This window comes from Macrotis lagotis, chromosome 6 (genome assembly GCF_037893015.1).
Source record: "Macrotis lagotis isolate mMagLag1 chromosome 6, bilby.v1.9.chrom.fasta, whole genome shotgun sequence".
Taxonomy (NCBI): Eukaryota; Metazoa; Chordata; class Mammalia; order Peramelemorphia; family Peramelidae; genus Macrotis; species Macrotis lagotis.
Window position 1 is genome coordinate 53945163 of NC_133663.1, and position 17872 is coordinate 53963034.

Sequence of the window (17872 nt, forward strand, 5' to 3'; positions counted from 1 at the left end):
TCTATATAGTGCCGAAAAACATTTTTGTGTAATAGTTTCATTACAAAATCACACATAATATCCTGAAGCAAAAAATACTAGAATTGGATTCTCTCGGTAACATTAATTCAACCACAATAATTATATTTCAAGGCCTAGTGAGCAAAAGGGGAGATATATAAGTGTATAAGTGTTTATATATTTATGTAAAAACATATATATATGAATTATTTTTGTTTTTTAGCATGTGAGCAGAGAACAAATATTTCAATGAAACCTCAGGTTTTAGACAGAATTCCTTCTCATCCCATGCCATATGGTGCTCCACCCAAAGGAATATAATTTGATTACTGAAACTTTGGAAGATATATCAGGGTTTGTGGGCTGGATTTCTTTTTTAAAGACCATGTCTCAAACACAAATCACTTCAGCCCTGACTGAGTGACCAACAATAGGTCCCAGCCCAAACCTGGCTTGGTCCCAGGATTTTGATGGCTCATTGTGAGTATAAATAGTAACTTTCTCTGTTTTGCCCAGAAACCTGAGGGTCTTCTACACCCAGATTCTTTGCCTCTTTTCTCACCTAGCCTTTATCACTGAAAGGGTGTTGTCTCAGACAAACTGAAACTTGGGAATGATCTCAGCTTAAAAAAACCAATCTGCACCTGGATCATCTCCAGTCATCCTGATCTATGTCTTGCCATTGGACTCTGATGACCCTGGAGGAGAGAGTGACACTGATGATGTGGTCCAATCCTACCTCACTCAAATCCAATTCACTTGACAACTCCTTCCTGTTGTCATTGGTTCTCAAAAAGGATGAACAACAAGAAGAGAGGATTTTATATTTGATTCTAGAGATAATTGGAAGTCAGTGAAATTTCTCATATGGGGATGTGATGTGACATAGTTAGATTTGTTCTTTAGAAAGACTACTCTAACTAGAGTAGGAAGATAAGAATTGAGAAAGTATCCAGAAGCTACTTGCCCTCTAAGGAATGATTATATAAATTCAAGGTTGCTATTAAGTAGAAGCTCGACCAGTGAGGGACAAAGGAAGAAAAGATGATGTAACTGGTGATTGCCTGCATAGATCTACCATGTTTGGATGCCATAGCAAGTAGCTACAATATGAAGAACAGCAGTAGATACACTCTAAAATTCACAGGAGATAAAATTCTAAGAAAGGAGCCAGCAATGAAAAATATGATTTAGATGCCAAAACACAAATACATGAAGTATGGGCAATAAGTTAACTTGAGATCCTAATACAAAAAAATCAAATTTAGTCTTATGAGCATCACTGAGATGTGGTAGGTAGAACCCATGACTATACTAAGGTTCTGAAGGAGCTATGATATGATGATAGGGGATAAAGGATAGATGTGTCCAGCTATTTTGCTTCTGTTTTCTCTCCCAGCAATAATGATATTGAACTAAATAAGGATAATGAACTAAAAAAGAATAACAAAATGTCCAATTGTAAGTTGATACTTAAGATAAGTAGAGAGATAATATGAAAACCTCTAGCTGCCTTTCAATGAGCTTAAGTCACCAGACCCATACAAGCAACATCTTTGGGTACTAAAGGGATGAGTGTGAATACTGAGCCACTGTCACAGATCTTTGAAAATTCCCATTGACAGCAGGATAGGCATCTGACCCTTTTCCCTGCCACCTGCCCTTTTCTCCATATCTGATTCATATCTGATTCTTCAAGATCCCATCTGAAATTTTCTTAACAAAGATATTTAACAAAATGGTTTACCATTTCCTTCTTCAGCTCATTTTTAAGATAAAGAAACAGGGTTAAGAAATTTGCCCAGGTCACAGAGTTACTAAGTGTTTGAAGTCAGTTTTGAAAAAGATGAATTTTCCTGATTCCTGATTTCCTGATTTCTATACACTCTCTATCCACCTAGTGCGCCTTAGAGACCTTCTACTTTGAAGTCATAGACACCAAGTTCCCTTCATTTGTTCCCCCTTCCATCCCATGTAGGAGGTTAATCCACTCAGTTTTAGTATACTCTATCTTGGACCTCCCCTCCCCTGCCCCAGGGCAGACTGCCAAAGCTTTTATATATATATATATATATATATATTTTATTGAATTTGCAGGTGATACAAAGCTGGAAAGGATAGCTAACACATTTGATTACAGAGTTGGGATTCAAAAAAAAAATCCCCACAAGCTAGTACACTGGGTTATGATAGAATTTGACCAGGATAAATGCAAATTTTTAAATTTGCCTTGAAAAGATCAGATTCACAAGTAAGAGGAAAGAGAAGATGATGATCTCAATAAGAAATCTTAAAGAGTCAACAAATTGGTGCTGCTAGGTGGTGCAGTAGCTAGAGTAACAGCCCTAGAGTCAGGAGGACCTGGGTTCAAATTCGGCCTCAGATACTCAATAATTACCTAGCTGTGAGGCAGCGTTAGGCAAGCCACTTAACCCCATTGCCTTGTAAAAAAAAAAAACCTAATAAGAGTCAACAAATTGATACTGTGGCTAAAAATGTCAAAGCAGTCTTAGGTTATGTCAAGAGAGGACTAGACCCAACACTCCCGGTATGACTGGGGATGGTACTGTATTCTTCTGCCCTGGTCCAACCACAATTGTGTTCAGCTCTCTGGGTCAGAGCAGGGCAGGTCAACAAGAATTTATTAAATGCTTACAACGTCCAGACTATGATAAATCCTGGAAATTCAGATGTAAGCAAAAATAAAGATAGTGTCTGTCCTCAAGGAGCTTACATTCTAATGGGGTCTGAAAAGGGTGAGAAGGAGAAGGTACGTAAGAGGGGAGTCATGGTACTGAGAAAGATGTGGTAGGGCAGGGAGAGTACAACAGGAGCAAAAATTAAGATGAAGATGGCTTTAGATGCCACTTTACAATGGAGAAGGAACAGTTAATCTGAGGGGAAAGGTTTCAGGAAAAGATGGTATTTTCAACAGGTGAAAAGCTTGGAGATGGAGTAATTTTACTGGGTGCAGAAGCTGCTAGATAGTAGAATGAATCATGTTGAACTTGGAGTAAGGAAGATGAGTTCAAATTGCACCTCTTGTTGTTGCGTTGTTTTTCCATTATGTCTGACTCTCTGTACCTATATTTGGGACTTTCTTGGCAAAGATACTGCAATGGTCTGCCACTTCCTTCTCCTGCTCATTTTATAGATGAGGCAAACAGGGTTTATTTATTTTTTTTTTTTTATTTTTATTTTTATTTTTTTCAAGGCAATGGGGTTAAGTGGCTTGCCCAAGGCCACATGGCTAGGTAATTATTAAGTGTCTGAGGTCAGATTTGAACCCAGGTACTCCTGACTCCAAGGCTGGTTCTCTATCCACTGTGCCACCTAGCCGCCCCAGCAAACAGGGTTTAGACCTTGCACAAGGTCACAAAGTTAATAAATGTCTGAGGCCAGATTTGAACTCAGAAAGATGAGTCTTTCTGACTTCAGGTGCAGCATTTTATATCTACTTAATCATTCTGGGATAAGTCATTTAATCTGTCTCAGCCTCAGTTTCCTTACTTGTAAAATGGGAATATAATAACAGCAGTACCCACCTCATAGGAATGTTGTGAAGATCAAATGAGATAATGTTCACAAAGTGCATTATATACTTTAAGATAATATGTAAATGCTAGTTCTTAGTCTTATTCTCTGTGCTAGTTTAGGAAGAATACTGCTAAACTGAGGAGAGTCTAGGAGAGGACAAAGATTGATGGTGAAGAATCTCAAGATCAGACTATATGAGGACTGGTTGAAGACAGTGGGGATGTTTAGACCAGAGAAGAGAACCTTAGATAAATGAGTGGAAAAGGGGAGTAAGGTAGGGAGAGACATAGTAATTGTCTTTGAGAATTTTGCAGAAATGTCACTTGGAAGGGAGATTAAACCTATTCAGTTGAATGCCAAAGGGCACAATCAGAAGCATTCCCCAATAATCTAAAGGAAAATTAATTATCTGAGATTCTCTTTTCCTGGAGGTCTGTGTGTAAACTTTGGATTTATTATTGTACAGTGGATCTTTGTCTAGGGTGGGGCCAATCACCAGCCATCTAGACTTTTGTCCTGCCACTCATCTCCAATGATTATGGATGAAAGAGTGAGTTTGATGACTTTGCAAAGCTTGGGCACATTTAAATTCAATTCACATGCAAGTCTTCTTTTTTTTTCTTTTTTTTTTTTTAGTTTTTGCAAGGCAATGGGGTTAAGTGGCTTGCCCAAGGCCACACAGCTAGGTAATTATTAAGTGTCTGAGGCTGGATTTGAACTCAGGTACTCCTGACTCCAGGGCCAGTGCTCTATCCACTGCGCCACCTAGCTGCCCCCTAATATGCAAGTCTTCTTGATGTCATTGGTCCTCTTCCAGAATGAATTATGAACAACAAACAATAAGGTCCTAGGTAGATTAGATGGCCTCAATGTTGCCTATGTTCTTTATTTTGACATACCCTACCCCTCAAATGAACAAGATGCTGCCTATCATGAATCTCCAATGTAGAGTAATTAGATATATTCTCCTCGTGATCAAGTAATGATGGAGACTTCAGTTATCCAGACATCTACTGGAGCTCTCTATGCCAAGTGCTGAGAATTAGATAAAATTATAGTTATAGTTGGATTAAAAAAAATCTTGGTCATAAGAACAGAATGAGGCAACATGGTTAGACAGCAGTTTATCTGAGAGGGAGGGAGCAGAAGTTTTAGTGGCCTACACCTTGCACATAAGTCAGCATTATGATGGGGCAGCAAAAACTAATTATTTGTGATTTTGGAGTTTATAAAGAGAAGCATAGCTTTCAAGAACAAGGAGATGGTCCCCCTCAGTTGTCAGTTCATTTCTGGGTGCTATAGTTTAAGAAAGATGCTAATAAACTAGAAAGGATCCAGAGGGAGAAAACAAGGATGGCAAAGAGACTTGAACTAACTGAACGATGATTAGCCAGAAGAAATGACAGCTTAGGGGTAATGTGATCATTGGGAGGGGGGTCACATGTAAGATGAACTTGTTTTCCTTCCAGTGAGCAAAACCAGGAGCAGTGGTTAGATGATGCAGAGAGGTGAATATTAGATTGGATGCCAGGGAAGATTTGTTAGCAATTAAATCTGTCCAAGATCCAATAAGAGCTCCAGCAGCAGATAGTAAGATCCCCTTCATTCTAAGTCTTCATTCTGAGGCTAGATAACTATTCATCCAATACTGTCACTTGCAGGGAAGATCCCTTTGAAGGTTGTTGCTCTCCCTTCATTTTTGAAGAGGACCAATGATATAACAATGGTGCCATCTCCTTCCATGAAAACTATATTTTGCACAAAGTCTTGGCAAGAAAAAAGTTAAGATGCTTGGCAATAGCAGTGGATGATCTTAGTATTTTCACTGTCTGACCAAGTTCTATGTTTTCACAACACCTGCTTCAGTCACTTTCAAGGTCTTTGGAACAAATTGTTTTCATCCAAGCATTCTAGCAGAAGTCTTCACATGCTTGGGTAGACAATCCCCCTAACTTCCCAAAGGGGTTTGATGTCAACTTGGATGAGCCCATCCATCTGCTGCCACCATGCATGCTATTACTGCTTCTTGGAGCCAGGTGAGAGTTGGGTGACAGGTGAAAAAGATTCAGCAAATCCTCATGCCAGGACTGCTAGTCCTCCCTGAACACCTTATTCATCCCTTTTTGTAGAGGTGGACCAAATAACTAGAGGTAGCTAAGTGGCCCAGTAGAATAGAGATTTGGAGTAAGGAAGACCTAAGTTAAAATCTTATCTCAAACAAGATCTGATGGTCCTGGGCAAGTCACTTAACATCTCTTAAGCCCTAGCTTCCTCTTGTGTAAAATGGGAATAATAATGGCACTATCTCACCGGATTGTGAAGATCAAATGAACTAACATTTGTTAGGGCAAACCTTAAAGCACCATATAAATGTTAGCAATAATTTTTATTATGCCCAGTGAATCCCCTTCTAACTCTAAGTTCTCTGATTATTTCATGATACTACTTATATTTTACTCTATAGAAAAATTATTTGCTTATATGTCTTGTTTATTTAATAAAATATAAGTTCCTTTCAGTAATGAATTATGTCTTAATTCATATGGATATACTGTGTATGTATGTATGTGCATATATAGATATGTGCATATATCCCAACTGCCTAACCTAGTCCCTTGTCTGTTATAGATACTCAATAAATATTTGATAAACAGTACTACATTTGCAACCTCAGTGTTGACCCTAGATGGTATTATATATGGCATCTAAATTGGTTTAGGATTTTTTTGAATTTATGAGAATTCTAGGATCCCAACTAGACTATTATATTGTATCTTTCCATCTCTATAATATGCCATTATTACTTTTATGGTCCTATTTTTCACTGTAGTTGTAAATTAACTTTTGAGGATGGTTTGAGGGAGGACTCTATACATAACTCTATACATAATCATCTCATCTCATCTCAAAACTCAGCCTTTACTTCCCTTATTCCCTACATATAGAGAGTCATACATTTTCCTTGTCCACCAATCAGCAGATTTTTGTGAGCAAATTTCAGATTTTCAACTAAAAATGAATCATAAAATATGTTTAAGGAGCTATCCAGATGTAGATATGACAAAGCAAAAACCTTGCATACTTTTAAATCATGAATATAGAGAAAGAATATAGACAATAATCTTGAAAAATAACACTTTGTGGAGCCAGTGAATGACGGTGCCACAGACAGAGATTCAGAGATCAGAGTTCAGTTTATGCACAGGGAAGTGGTTCTATATTTCTCTGCAGGTGAGGACACTCTGTTAAGTGTATTCAGTTACACTGTCATTCATTAACTTGGATTATTCTCTACAAAGAAATGATCAAAGATTGCAGTTCACTGAGAAATGTAAGGCAGTCTTTACTTATCTCCAAGAGAAAAGAAAGAATTCAGTAAAAGCTACCAAGAGAATAAAAGGAATAATATTTCCCAAAAAGATGGGAGGGTGGCAGAAATAGAGACTGACAGAGAGACAACAGGGAAAGAAATGTTATCCTTTTTCATGTATTTTAATGTTAAACAAGATACTTTAAAAAGTTTTTATTTCCCCAAAACATACCTATTTTATTGAATGCTTCTTGAAGTTCTTCCAATTCTTCCCGAGAAATGGTGGTTGTATTATTTTCCATCTTTGGACAACAGAAGTTGCTTTCTATGCTTTAGATCTAAAATAAGCAAAATTGTTTTAAAAAAATCAGATCTTTTGTAATCTTTTAAGGCACAGGGAAAGGTATACTCTTAAAAAAAAAAAAACCCACACAGGATTACCCTAATATACATACATAGTACATAGTATATATAAATTAGTACTACACTGCCCCAGTAAGGTCTGTTGAAATGATAAATTCATCTGAAAAATTACCTGTTCACAATCTCTGACCATTTATCAACTTAGGAAATGACATAATTTCATAAATTTGACTAAGTCTCTATAAATTTGGGATATCAGGTATTTATCAGAAACACTTGCCATAAACATTTTCACCCCTCCTTTTTTCTGCTTTCCTCCTAATCTTGCCTGCATTGGTTTTGTCTGTGCAAAACTTTTTAAATTTAATATATTAAAAATTATCCATGTTACATTTTGTAATGCTCTTTATCACTTGTTTGGTCATAAATTCTTTTTTTACCCATAAACTATTTCATGCTCCCTAATTTGCTTACAGTATAACCCTTTATGCCTAAATCATGTGACTTTATCTTGGTATATAAACATGTATTTTTAAATTTCAATAAATTAAAGTGTAAAAATGCAAGTCAGAAATTAAAATTGAAAATATTTTTAAATTCAAAATAAGTACTTCCAAACATTAAAAAGTTACAAGATATGTTAGCTCTATATTTCTTCATAGAACACTGGATTCTATATTGTTTAATTTCCATATTTTGAAGATATTGCCACATTCCAATATGGCAACTAAAGATAAATCATAAAAATGTTTAAGGAATCCAATGATCTCTCAAAGTTTTTTTTTAGGTTTTTTTTGCAAGGCAAACGGGGTTAAGTGGCTTGCCCAAGGCCACACAGCTAGGTAATTACTAAGTATCTGAAATTGGATTTGAACCCAGGTACTTCTGACTCCAGGGCTAGTGCTTTATCCACTACGCCACCTAGCTGCCCCCCTCCAAAAGTTTTAAAATTCATTAATGGCCTTCATGGTTTTCCCTCAATTGTCTTTGGCCCTGTATTTTCCCTATCTTTGTTATGATTTTCCAATATAAGCTATATGATACAATGATAACAAGCAGGATGATAACAAAGAAGACATGGGTAAGGAGCAATGCTAATATAGTTTTAAAATTATATAGGATTACAAAACTGCCCAGTCATTATAAAGACTTTCCATTTGCTGTGTTTGTCTCTTGTAAGTCCATATATAATTACACGATATCTCCCCCATATCTCCTAGTAGGTGCTTAAAAAAAATGCTTATTGATTAACTTGCAAATAAATCAGATGCAATTGTTCAGATGGCACGGTGGTACTTAATAAATATTACTGATTGATTTTTCCTATTGCATACCTCAGGAAAAAGAACAACTGAAATTAAGGGAAAAGGCTTCTTTATGAGAATCCAACTCTTGCCCCTAAATAGTTTAAATTCTTCAGTGAAACATATCACAGTTCCAATTTGTTAGTCAATGAAATTTAGAAAGAACATCCTGTAAAACTTACTAGGTCATTGTTCTTCCTCTCAAATACATCCTGGGGCAAGTTTCTAATTAATTGCTCTAATGTCTCTCGGTTCAGAAATACTGTATGTAGCCCACTGGTTGTGACTGTTGTTGGCTTAAATAACACATTAATTCAAAGACAACCTCAGAAAGTGTTTCAGGTCAACAAAATTGGAAGGAAAGTGGGAAGGAACTAAGGAGTGGGGAAGTAAATGGAGCTTTCTTTATTCCACAGATATAAATCATTCTGTTTTTAAGAGGAAAAAATGCCTCTCTCCCTTGTATATAGAATCAATATCATATTTAGTAGGTTGTCCCAGAGTCCTCCTGTGCTGTTAAGCAGTTGGTGCCAACCTCTTGAACTTTCCCTGGGTCTTGAAAATGCTAATTCTGTTCCTGTTGACTTTGAATCTTTATGGTTTTGGCCTTCCTTTACTACCTTCAAAATAGTTCTGATTGCCCGGAATTTCTTCACAAGCTTTAAAAATAGATGTTCAAGTTTAGTGTGTGTGCACACCACAGAAAGGCTATAAATGAAATGCCCTTCTCTCGTCCTTGCATTTTAAATCAACCTGGGACCTTTATTCTTTGCTCATCTCACTATATGCCATATTTAAATGGATGCCATTTGTTATTGCCTAAAATAGCTTTCACTTGCCCATAATCTTGGAAAAACAAGCTGATTAACTAAGTGATTCACAGAGGAAATGCCATGCTTCTCATTGAGAGACCCTTTTTTATATTCAGAGTAGTTAACATATGGAAAGCATGGCCTAAGTTTGAAAAAAATGCCTTTAGAGATTTTGAAAATACACAAACCTTTCTGAGTTCATGTGAGACATACTGATAAACTACATACATTCAAGTGAGAGATTTCTTGTCCCTATATGTGCTCTGAAATGGCTTTAATTTTAGTCAATTTGTTTAGTATCCCAGATTCAAATATAACTTCACAATTAATCTAGAGCATTGAGGTAAATAGAATGGACAGCTAATAAAATGGATCCCACCTTACTCCGTGGATGTAATTTATTATAAGATGAATAATATTTTATAATTAAATTGAGATGTTATTTAAATAACATAATAAATATTCAACAACATTATTAATAGTCAAAATGTTGCATAAAAATTCCTTTAGATAATGTTATAGAGAAAAACAGCTAAAAAAAACACTGAATATGGGTTATTCATGTATAATCTATATTGTACTGCCTTCTGTCAGGGGAAGGAGGGAAGTGAAGAAGGGTGAACTGAAACGCAAAATTTTGCAAGGAGATGATTGTTGACGATTATCTTTATATGTGGTTGGAAAAATAAATAAAATATATATATTTTTAAAAACACTACTGAGGGGCAGCTAGGTGGCACAGTGGATAAAGCACCGGCTCTGGAGTCAGGAGTACCTGGGTTCAAATCTGGTCTCAGACACTTAATAATTACCTAGCTGTGTGGCCTTGGGCAAGCCACTTAACTCCATTTGCTTTGCAAAAAAACCTAAAAAGAAAAACACTACTGAATAATTTAGAGTATTCCTCATTGACACTGTGATTGATTCTGATAAATAATACTGATTGCTTTTTAATAACTCACTACATCTGTATAGAGAGTACCACATTCTTCTTATTATAAAATACAAGATGAGGGCTGTTGAAAGAGGAGGATTTTATGTTTGGTTAATTTAGTTTTGTAACAAACCATACCTTAAAATTTCGTTATATATGTTTATGTGGCAAAACAGCCAAGCGGATGATAAACAATATTTGTGACTTGATGTACCTTAAGTTTAAAATGCCTGCTCTTCTAATTTGTCTTCAAAGTATCATAGACTATGTTTTGGTTGTCAGATGCATTTAAAAGAAGAAAAGTTATTTCTCTTGAAGAACTATCACACCATCTTAATTTCATGAAGAGAAAATAAAATTGTAATAAAGTGGCATGCCAAGTTTCAGGAAGGAAGACAGACACCATAGATGCTTCACAAAACAGATGCAAACCATGGACTCTGAATTTGACTGGGCTGGCATTCAAAATCTCTGCCTGGACCACCAGGCAGTAGTAACAATCTAGATAGGATCTAATAGGAAACTGTGCAAAAAAGTACACAGCTGGCACAGTTTGAGTGTTGCCATAATTAATTGCCTACTAAAATAAAATAGTTTCTTAAAAATAAACTTATTAGCTTGTCTTTATAACAAATCCCTGTTAGAGAAATGAATCAAATATTTATTGAATACCTACAATGTACAAGCCTTTCTTCATGGTAGATTTTGAAGCAGTTTGGAATGTAGGAGAATTAGTTAAGTCAGTCATTAAGCATTTATTAAGAGCCTGCTGTATGACAGGACTGTGCTAGGGACTGCTGATACAAAGAAAGATTAAAAACAAAGAAATAAACATATGGTCCCATCTCTCAAGGAACAAAAAGTCTAAAGGAGGAAACAAAGAACTATTAAACAGACAAGTTATATACATGATAAATTGTAGATACTCAACGGTAGGAAGATGCTAGAATTAAGGGGGTTAGGGAAAGAAGGGGAGATGTTTGCCACTATTAAAAATATCTAGCATCCAAGCATATCCTGCAAAAAGAAGTATCTATGAACAAGTGAAACTTGGGAAATATCAAGTCAATCTAAGTACTGTTATCCCATGGTGAGTTTGCTGAATAATCACCTCTCCTCAACCTTTCTGCTTACCTAAGGTGATATCACTGTTGTATATATCGATTTTTCCTCTAATTTCTGTCATTTGACTGACAATCTATTGATTTGCCCTCAATAACTTCATTCTAGGAAATATGTTAATTTTAGCTTAACACTCAGAGGACCAGTTATGCAAAATTTTATGATACTTTTATTCTGAAACAAACATTTTCATCTCACTCTATTTTCTTTGTCTTATAAATTAAAGAAATTCACTGGGTCAGTTGATGTAGTTTGGATTTCTGTGGAGTTCTTCCATTTCTGTCCTTCTAGCACTGAATTCCAATTTAGTCACAAAGAGTCTCCTTTTTCTCAATAATAATCCTGATCCTCAAAACAGATCTCCTAACATAGCATAGGTTTCATCAGGTCCTTGCTAAAAATGAATCAACCAGTCTAGATAAAATAAGATCGGTCTCTTTGTCTATACCTCAAATTTCTGGCTTTCTTAAATTTCCTTGAAGTCTTACCCAAATTCATTATTGCAGAGCTCTAGGATGGGCAAGCTATAATCAGTATTCTTTTTTTAAACAGACTTAGGGAGGCATGGCCAGGGCATGAATCTACATTTGGCATGTGACTGAAGGGATCATAAGACCTTTATCCTTAACATTAAAGGGGAAAGGAACCAGCACTTATGAAGCACTTACTATATACCAGGGCAACTATATAGCACTGGGGTTGGAACCAGCAAGACTCATCTTCATAAGTTCAAATCCAGCTTCAGATAAAGCTGTGTGACCCTGGGCAACTCAACCCTGTTTACCTCAGTGTCTCGTCTGGAAAATGAACTGAAGGAAATGGCAAACCACTCCAGAATCTCTGCTAAGAGAAGCCCAAAATGGGTCACAAAAAGTCAAAAGTAACTAAAATGACTCAACAAGAACAAATACTATGTTCTAGGCTCTAGGCAAATATTATCTCATTTGATTCAACATTAAAGTTTCAAACCAATGTTAAATGTTATGTTATGAAGAGTAGAGGGTCAGGGATTACCCTAACTAAAAATTATGAAGTAGGTAAAATTTGTCTGTGTCACCCATCTCTCTCCCTTTACACCCATCTCTCCACCAATGCAGTAAACCAAATGGTCTCATGCATGCCTTCAGCCCTCCCCAAATGGTATCCCTCCAAGATTTGTCTTCCTGTTGCTCATACTTCTTGTTCCTCATACTCCAAAATTACCTTTTCCCACCAAAATCATCAAGTAATCAACAAACATTAAACCCTATTTCATGCTAGGAATGCAAAGACAAAAATGAAACAGTTCCATAACTAACAAATAAAGCATGAATAATTTGCACTAATATACAAATGACTAATAATCCCTAATATGATCTCCTTTCAAGAATATCTGCATGTTGAAATGTGCAAATTATCCTACTGTAACCCAAAGAATGAATCTTTAATAAAGGACTTTAAGAAGTCAGTAAGAACTATATTTTTGGATGCTCTTGGTGCCCTTGAACTGATTTGATATTTACAGCCATATACAATAAACCAGTCTATAATTAAGATTCTCAAAGCTTCCCTGAGCTCAGCAATGCTAAAGATTAACAGTGACATCTAACATCCCAAAGAGAAGCCTTTGAGTACATCACTGACTCAAATCCAATGCCAGCACATAATATCATTTTACCAAAGAAATTTTTCTTGAAAGTGTGTCAATGTAATTTTAAAAATTTAGCAACTTAAATTGTATTAGGAAGCTATTAACCCTGTGTCAAATTCTTTTGTAAGCAAAGACTACTTCTGTCAGATGAGTAATCATCTCCTAATTTATCTGTTTTATAAATGTTGAATTTCTTACAAATTTCTTCCATTTAATAGGTCATTCAAAAGCATCAGCTATTTCCATTGGATAAAATAATATTCTATAATCCTAAATTTATTCCCTTTATGGTTTTTTTTTAGGTTTTTGCAAGACAAATGGGGTGAAGTGGCTTGCCCAAGGCCACACAGCTAGATAATTATTAAGTGTCTGAGACCGGATTTGAACCCAGGTACTCCAGGGCCGGTGCTTTACCCACTACACCACCTAGCAGCGCCCCCCCCTTTATGGTTAATGGAAGTCATTTTCCCTGATTGATTGCATTCCTTTTTCCAATAGAAAATTTGAAGCTTTTAAAAACATCTTTAAGTTACTCTTTCCCTTTTAGGAACTTCAAACTTTTTAAATTATATAAATATTTTTATTTGTTTTCCAATTATATACAATAGTAGTTTCTACCAATCATTTTTGTAAGATTTTAAATTTTTAAAATTTCCTCCTCCTCAACAGTAGGTAATCTGACATAGTCTTTACACTTGTTTCTATGATACACATAGTTCAAAATTGAATGTATTGAGAAAAAGAATCGACAAGGAAGAAAATTTTAGAGTTAGCAAAATTTTGCAAGACATAAGACAACTTTCTTTTAATAAGTGAAGATAATAATCTTCATTTAAACGCCATAGTTCCTTCACTGGATACAGATGATATTTTCTGTCACAAATCCCCTAAAATTGTCCCTGATTGGTGCACTGATGGAATGTGCATGTCAATCAAGATTGCTCATCACCCCATGTTGTTGTTAAGGTATATAATGTAAGAACTTCAAACTTTTTACTAGTAAATTAGTCAAGATATTGCCATTCATTTTGATCCTTTCTCTATAGTCCTTTATTGTTCATTCTTCAAATGTACAGAGTTGAGGAGAACCCACTGTCATCTGTGGTAGGGATATTCCCTTTCATATTGACTTTCATGCAATAACTGAGTAGTGGGTGTGAGCATGGAATTGGAGAAAGGAAGACAAGTTCAAATCCTGCCTTGGACACTAAGCTTTTTTAAGTAAGTCACTTTACAGATAAGGAAACTGAGACTGAAAGAGGTCATATGACTTGCCCAAGGACACACAATTGATATCTGAGGCAAGATGCAAACTCAGATCTTTCCAATTCCAAGTTCAGTCCCATCTCTATTATAGATAGCTAGATAGACAGATAGATATAGATATATAGATATATTTCTGAGAGCATATTTCTCTCTCTTTTACATATATATTGCATATATATATACACACATTTATATTTTATATACACATATATATCATAAAACTCAAATGTGGTAATGTATGTAAAGTTCTTTGAAGACCTTCAGGTTCTATCAATGTCAGTTATTATTATTTCAAACCCCCCCATCCCCCTTCCTTCAGTTCTTCCCCATTTCAAATTTCATCTGAAATTGTACAAGTTTAGAAACATTGCAGGCATTGGGAAAAAAAAATCACCCATATGAAACTAGGATAGCTAACCACTAAATATAACTTCATCATTGTCTTTCAAGCCCAAAATAAACCTGAAAATGTCTGAATTTACCTAGATTTACTTGCAATATTGTAGGTCAATGGGCCTAGCTTTCTGTAGGTTTCCTTACTTAAACACATAACTACAATCATTTATCTTGGTCAACCCACATTTTTGATTTTGAAATACACATCCATTTTCCCAAATCTGCAATTCATCAGCTTTCTTTTCTTTTTACTAGTTCTTCTTGCATTTATTTTTCGCTTGTGTTTCTAATTTCTGTACCCTCTGATATAAGAAACCTTGACTCTTATTTGCTTTGTTAAACTCAGATCTTCCATGCCTCACACTTGTGTGAACTGGGTTTTAGTCAAGTGCCTACCTATTAACCACAGTTTTGATTTCTGCTCATTCCCCCCGCCCAATTGAAATAATAGGTCTCACCTTTTTCATTTAATTTGTAAGAAGGCAATTTGGACTTTACAGGCTTCCTTCCCTTTGTGATGGATTTGATTGCCCTGGGTGAAGAGCAGTTGTTAAATTTGACACTATTTAAAATTAATGACTATAGGGCTAACTTTATTCTCCAGCAATAGAATTAACTATTTCCTGACTCCTGGGGGAAGGGATTCTGACTCTATTCCTTTTTGAGAATATTAGATGAGCATCAGTATATAGCATTTGATTAACAATATCAGATTACCACTGATAAAAAATAATAACAGGTTACCAGATGACTAATTGTATTTCTAATCTTTTGAAGATATGATAATTTTCTACAAAAAGGGATCCAAACAATGAAAATCTCTAAATATCAAGGCTATTGTTGCTGAGTTCAAATATGGCCTCAGAACACTTAGTACTTTTGTGACCCTGGACAAGTCACTTCACCCTGTTTGCCTCAGTTTCCTCATCTATAAAATAAGTTGGAGAAGGAAATGGCAAACCATTCCAGTATTTTTGCCAGAATAACCCCAAATGAGGTCACAAAGAATCATCTATGACTGAATTGACTAAGCAATAACATTCTGAATTTTTTATCTTGCTTTCCACTTGAATTCCACTAAGTTAGTCTGCTTGCCAGCCAGTTAGGTAATACAGAGGATTGAGTGGCAGACCAGCCAGGTAGTTGAGTTCAATCTCAGACAAATCTGACCTCAGACATTCACTAGTTATTGTGTCCTTGGGCAAGTCATTTAAGCTCTGCTTGTCTCAGTTTCCTTGATTGTAAAAAGGGAATAATATTAGCATCTATCTCCAAGAGGGGGACACAGTAGGTGTTTCCTTCCTATACCCAATGCATACATTTTTGCCATTGTGTGTACCATTCTCTAGTTCCCTCTCGGTTAATCCCTCACCTCCTCAAAACTCAGTTCAAACTCACCCCTCTAGAAAAGCTTTTGTGAATGATCCCACTTTACTTCTCAATCTTCTTATTACTTATCTATTCAGATTGTGCTTTATTAATTTTCGCTTATTATACATCACCTTATAATAATATTCATGAGTTATTTAAGGGCTGCTTGTTCTACCTTCCCAAATAGATTGTAAGCTTCCCTGAAGGGGAAAGAAAGTATTTTCCCTTACTATAACAATACCATGTAATAATAATAATTCACATTTATAGCAAGTGCTTCACTGTGGACAAAGGATTTCCCTCATATACAACAGCACACATCAACTCTTAAAAATTGTTCCCACCAATATTTCAGTTTCAATGAGGTTGGATAGTTGTAGTTGCAAAGGACCAACGAAAGTGGCCAATTTGAAATGAGCCATTAGAAAAATGAAGAAATAATTTAAGACAAAAGTCACTTGGGTCAGGGTTTGTGTATCACAGTGTATTTCTATGGTATTTCTTTTGATTATATTATCATATATGAGGTTATGTAGCTCTAGTAATTGGTCTTTCTCTCCCCTTCTCTCCTCTCCTTTTTGGGTAGACTGAATTATTATTCTCTCCTAAGAAGAAACTCCTGAATTACTTATCCCTTTAGAGAATATCTTGGCATGGTGAGGTAGAAGTCAAACTCAGAAATTTCAGAAGTTAGGCTTGAATTTAGATCTTCCTGACTCTGAGGTCCACTCTCTATTTGCTAGACCACTCCTAAATTATCCAAGTGATTTTGGCTTGCTATTTCCTAATGCTTTTACTACAAAAATCTTATCAAACAATTGAAACTGACCTTCTCAATGTCACCAATGGTCTCTTAATTGCCAACTCTAATGGCCTTCTCTCTGGTATCATCCTTCATGACCTTTCTATAACATTTGGCTTTGTTGATCATCTCTCCTAGATACTTTCTTCTCTCTGGGTTTTTATGACATTGCTCTTTTCTATGTCTCTGTCTATCTGTCTGTCTGTGTCTCTCTCTCCCTGTCTCTGTCTCTGTCTCTGTCTCTCTCTGTCTCTCTGTCTGTCTCTGTCTGTCTGTCTGTCTCTCTCTCTCTCTCTGATTCTGTCTCTGTGTATGTCTTTCTCTCTGTCTCTCCCAATGACCCCATCAGCTCCCATGGAATTGTCATCTCTCTGCTGATGATTTCAAGATTTCCATTTGCAGTACCAGTTTTTCTCTTGAGGTCCATTCCCAATACCTATTGGGTATTTTAACTGAGTATCTTGTGGATGTTTCAGACTCCATATGTCTCAAACTGTTCTAAATCCTTTCTGCTCAGATCTGTCCATCTTCTTGAACTTTCCTATCTCTATTGATGATATCACCATTCTGCTAATCATTCAGGTTGGTGATGTTGAGGTGATCTTAGACCCTCACTCTCAACTCAGTTCATGACGTCTCTCCTGTGTTTTCATTTTTCTCCACTCACACATCCACGACTCTTGTTCAAGACCTCATCACCTCTCACCTGGGTTCTTTGCATTAACCTCTCAATTGCTTTCCATGCCTCAAGTCTCTTGCATCTCTAGTCATCTTCCCTACAGTCACCAAACTGATTTTCCTAAAGCACAGCTCTGACCACAGCACCCCACTTACTCAATAAACTTCAATGGTTCCCTATTGCCTCCAAGATCAAATATAAACTCCTTTCTTTGGCATTTAAATTCTCTTTTGTTATCTCCTTTGTCTACACTGTAAGCATTTTAAGGAGAGAAATACTTTTTTTTTCTTTTGTCTTTAGTACTCCAGTATTTTGCATGATGCTTGGTATATGGTAATCATTTTAT

General features: G+C 36.0%; 1 protein-coding gene across 6 annotated transcripts in view; it reads right to left on the reverse strand.

The window, feature by feature from the left end:
* Nucleotides 1–17872, reverse strand: part of PLS1 (plastin 1) — a 146189-nt gene that overhangs the window by 49815 nt on the left and 78502 nt on the right. For all 6 annotated transcript variants that reach the window (XM_074191153.1, XM_074191156.1, XM_074191157.1 and 3 more), the window contains one exon: nt 7080–7185. In XM_074191153.1, coding sequence (XP_074047254.1) covers nt 7080–7149 — 70 coding nt within the window. In that variant the 5' untranslated portion in view covers nt 7150–7185. The remainder of the gene's footprint in view (nt 1–7079; nt 7186–17872) is intronic.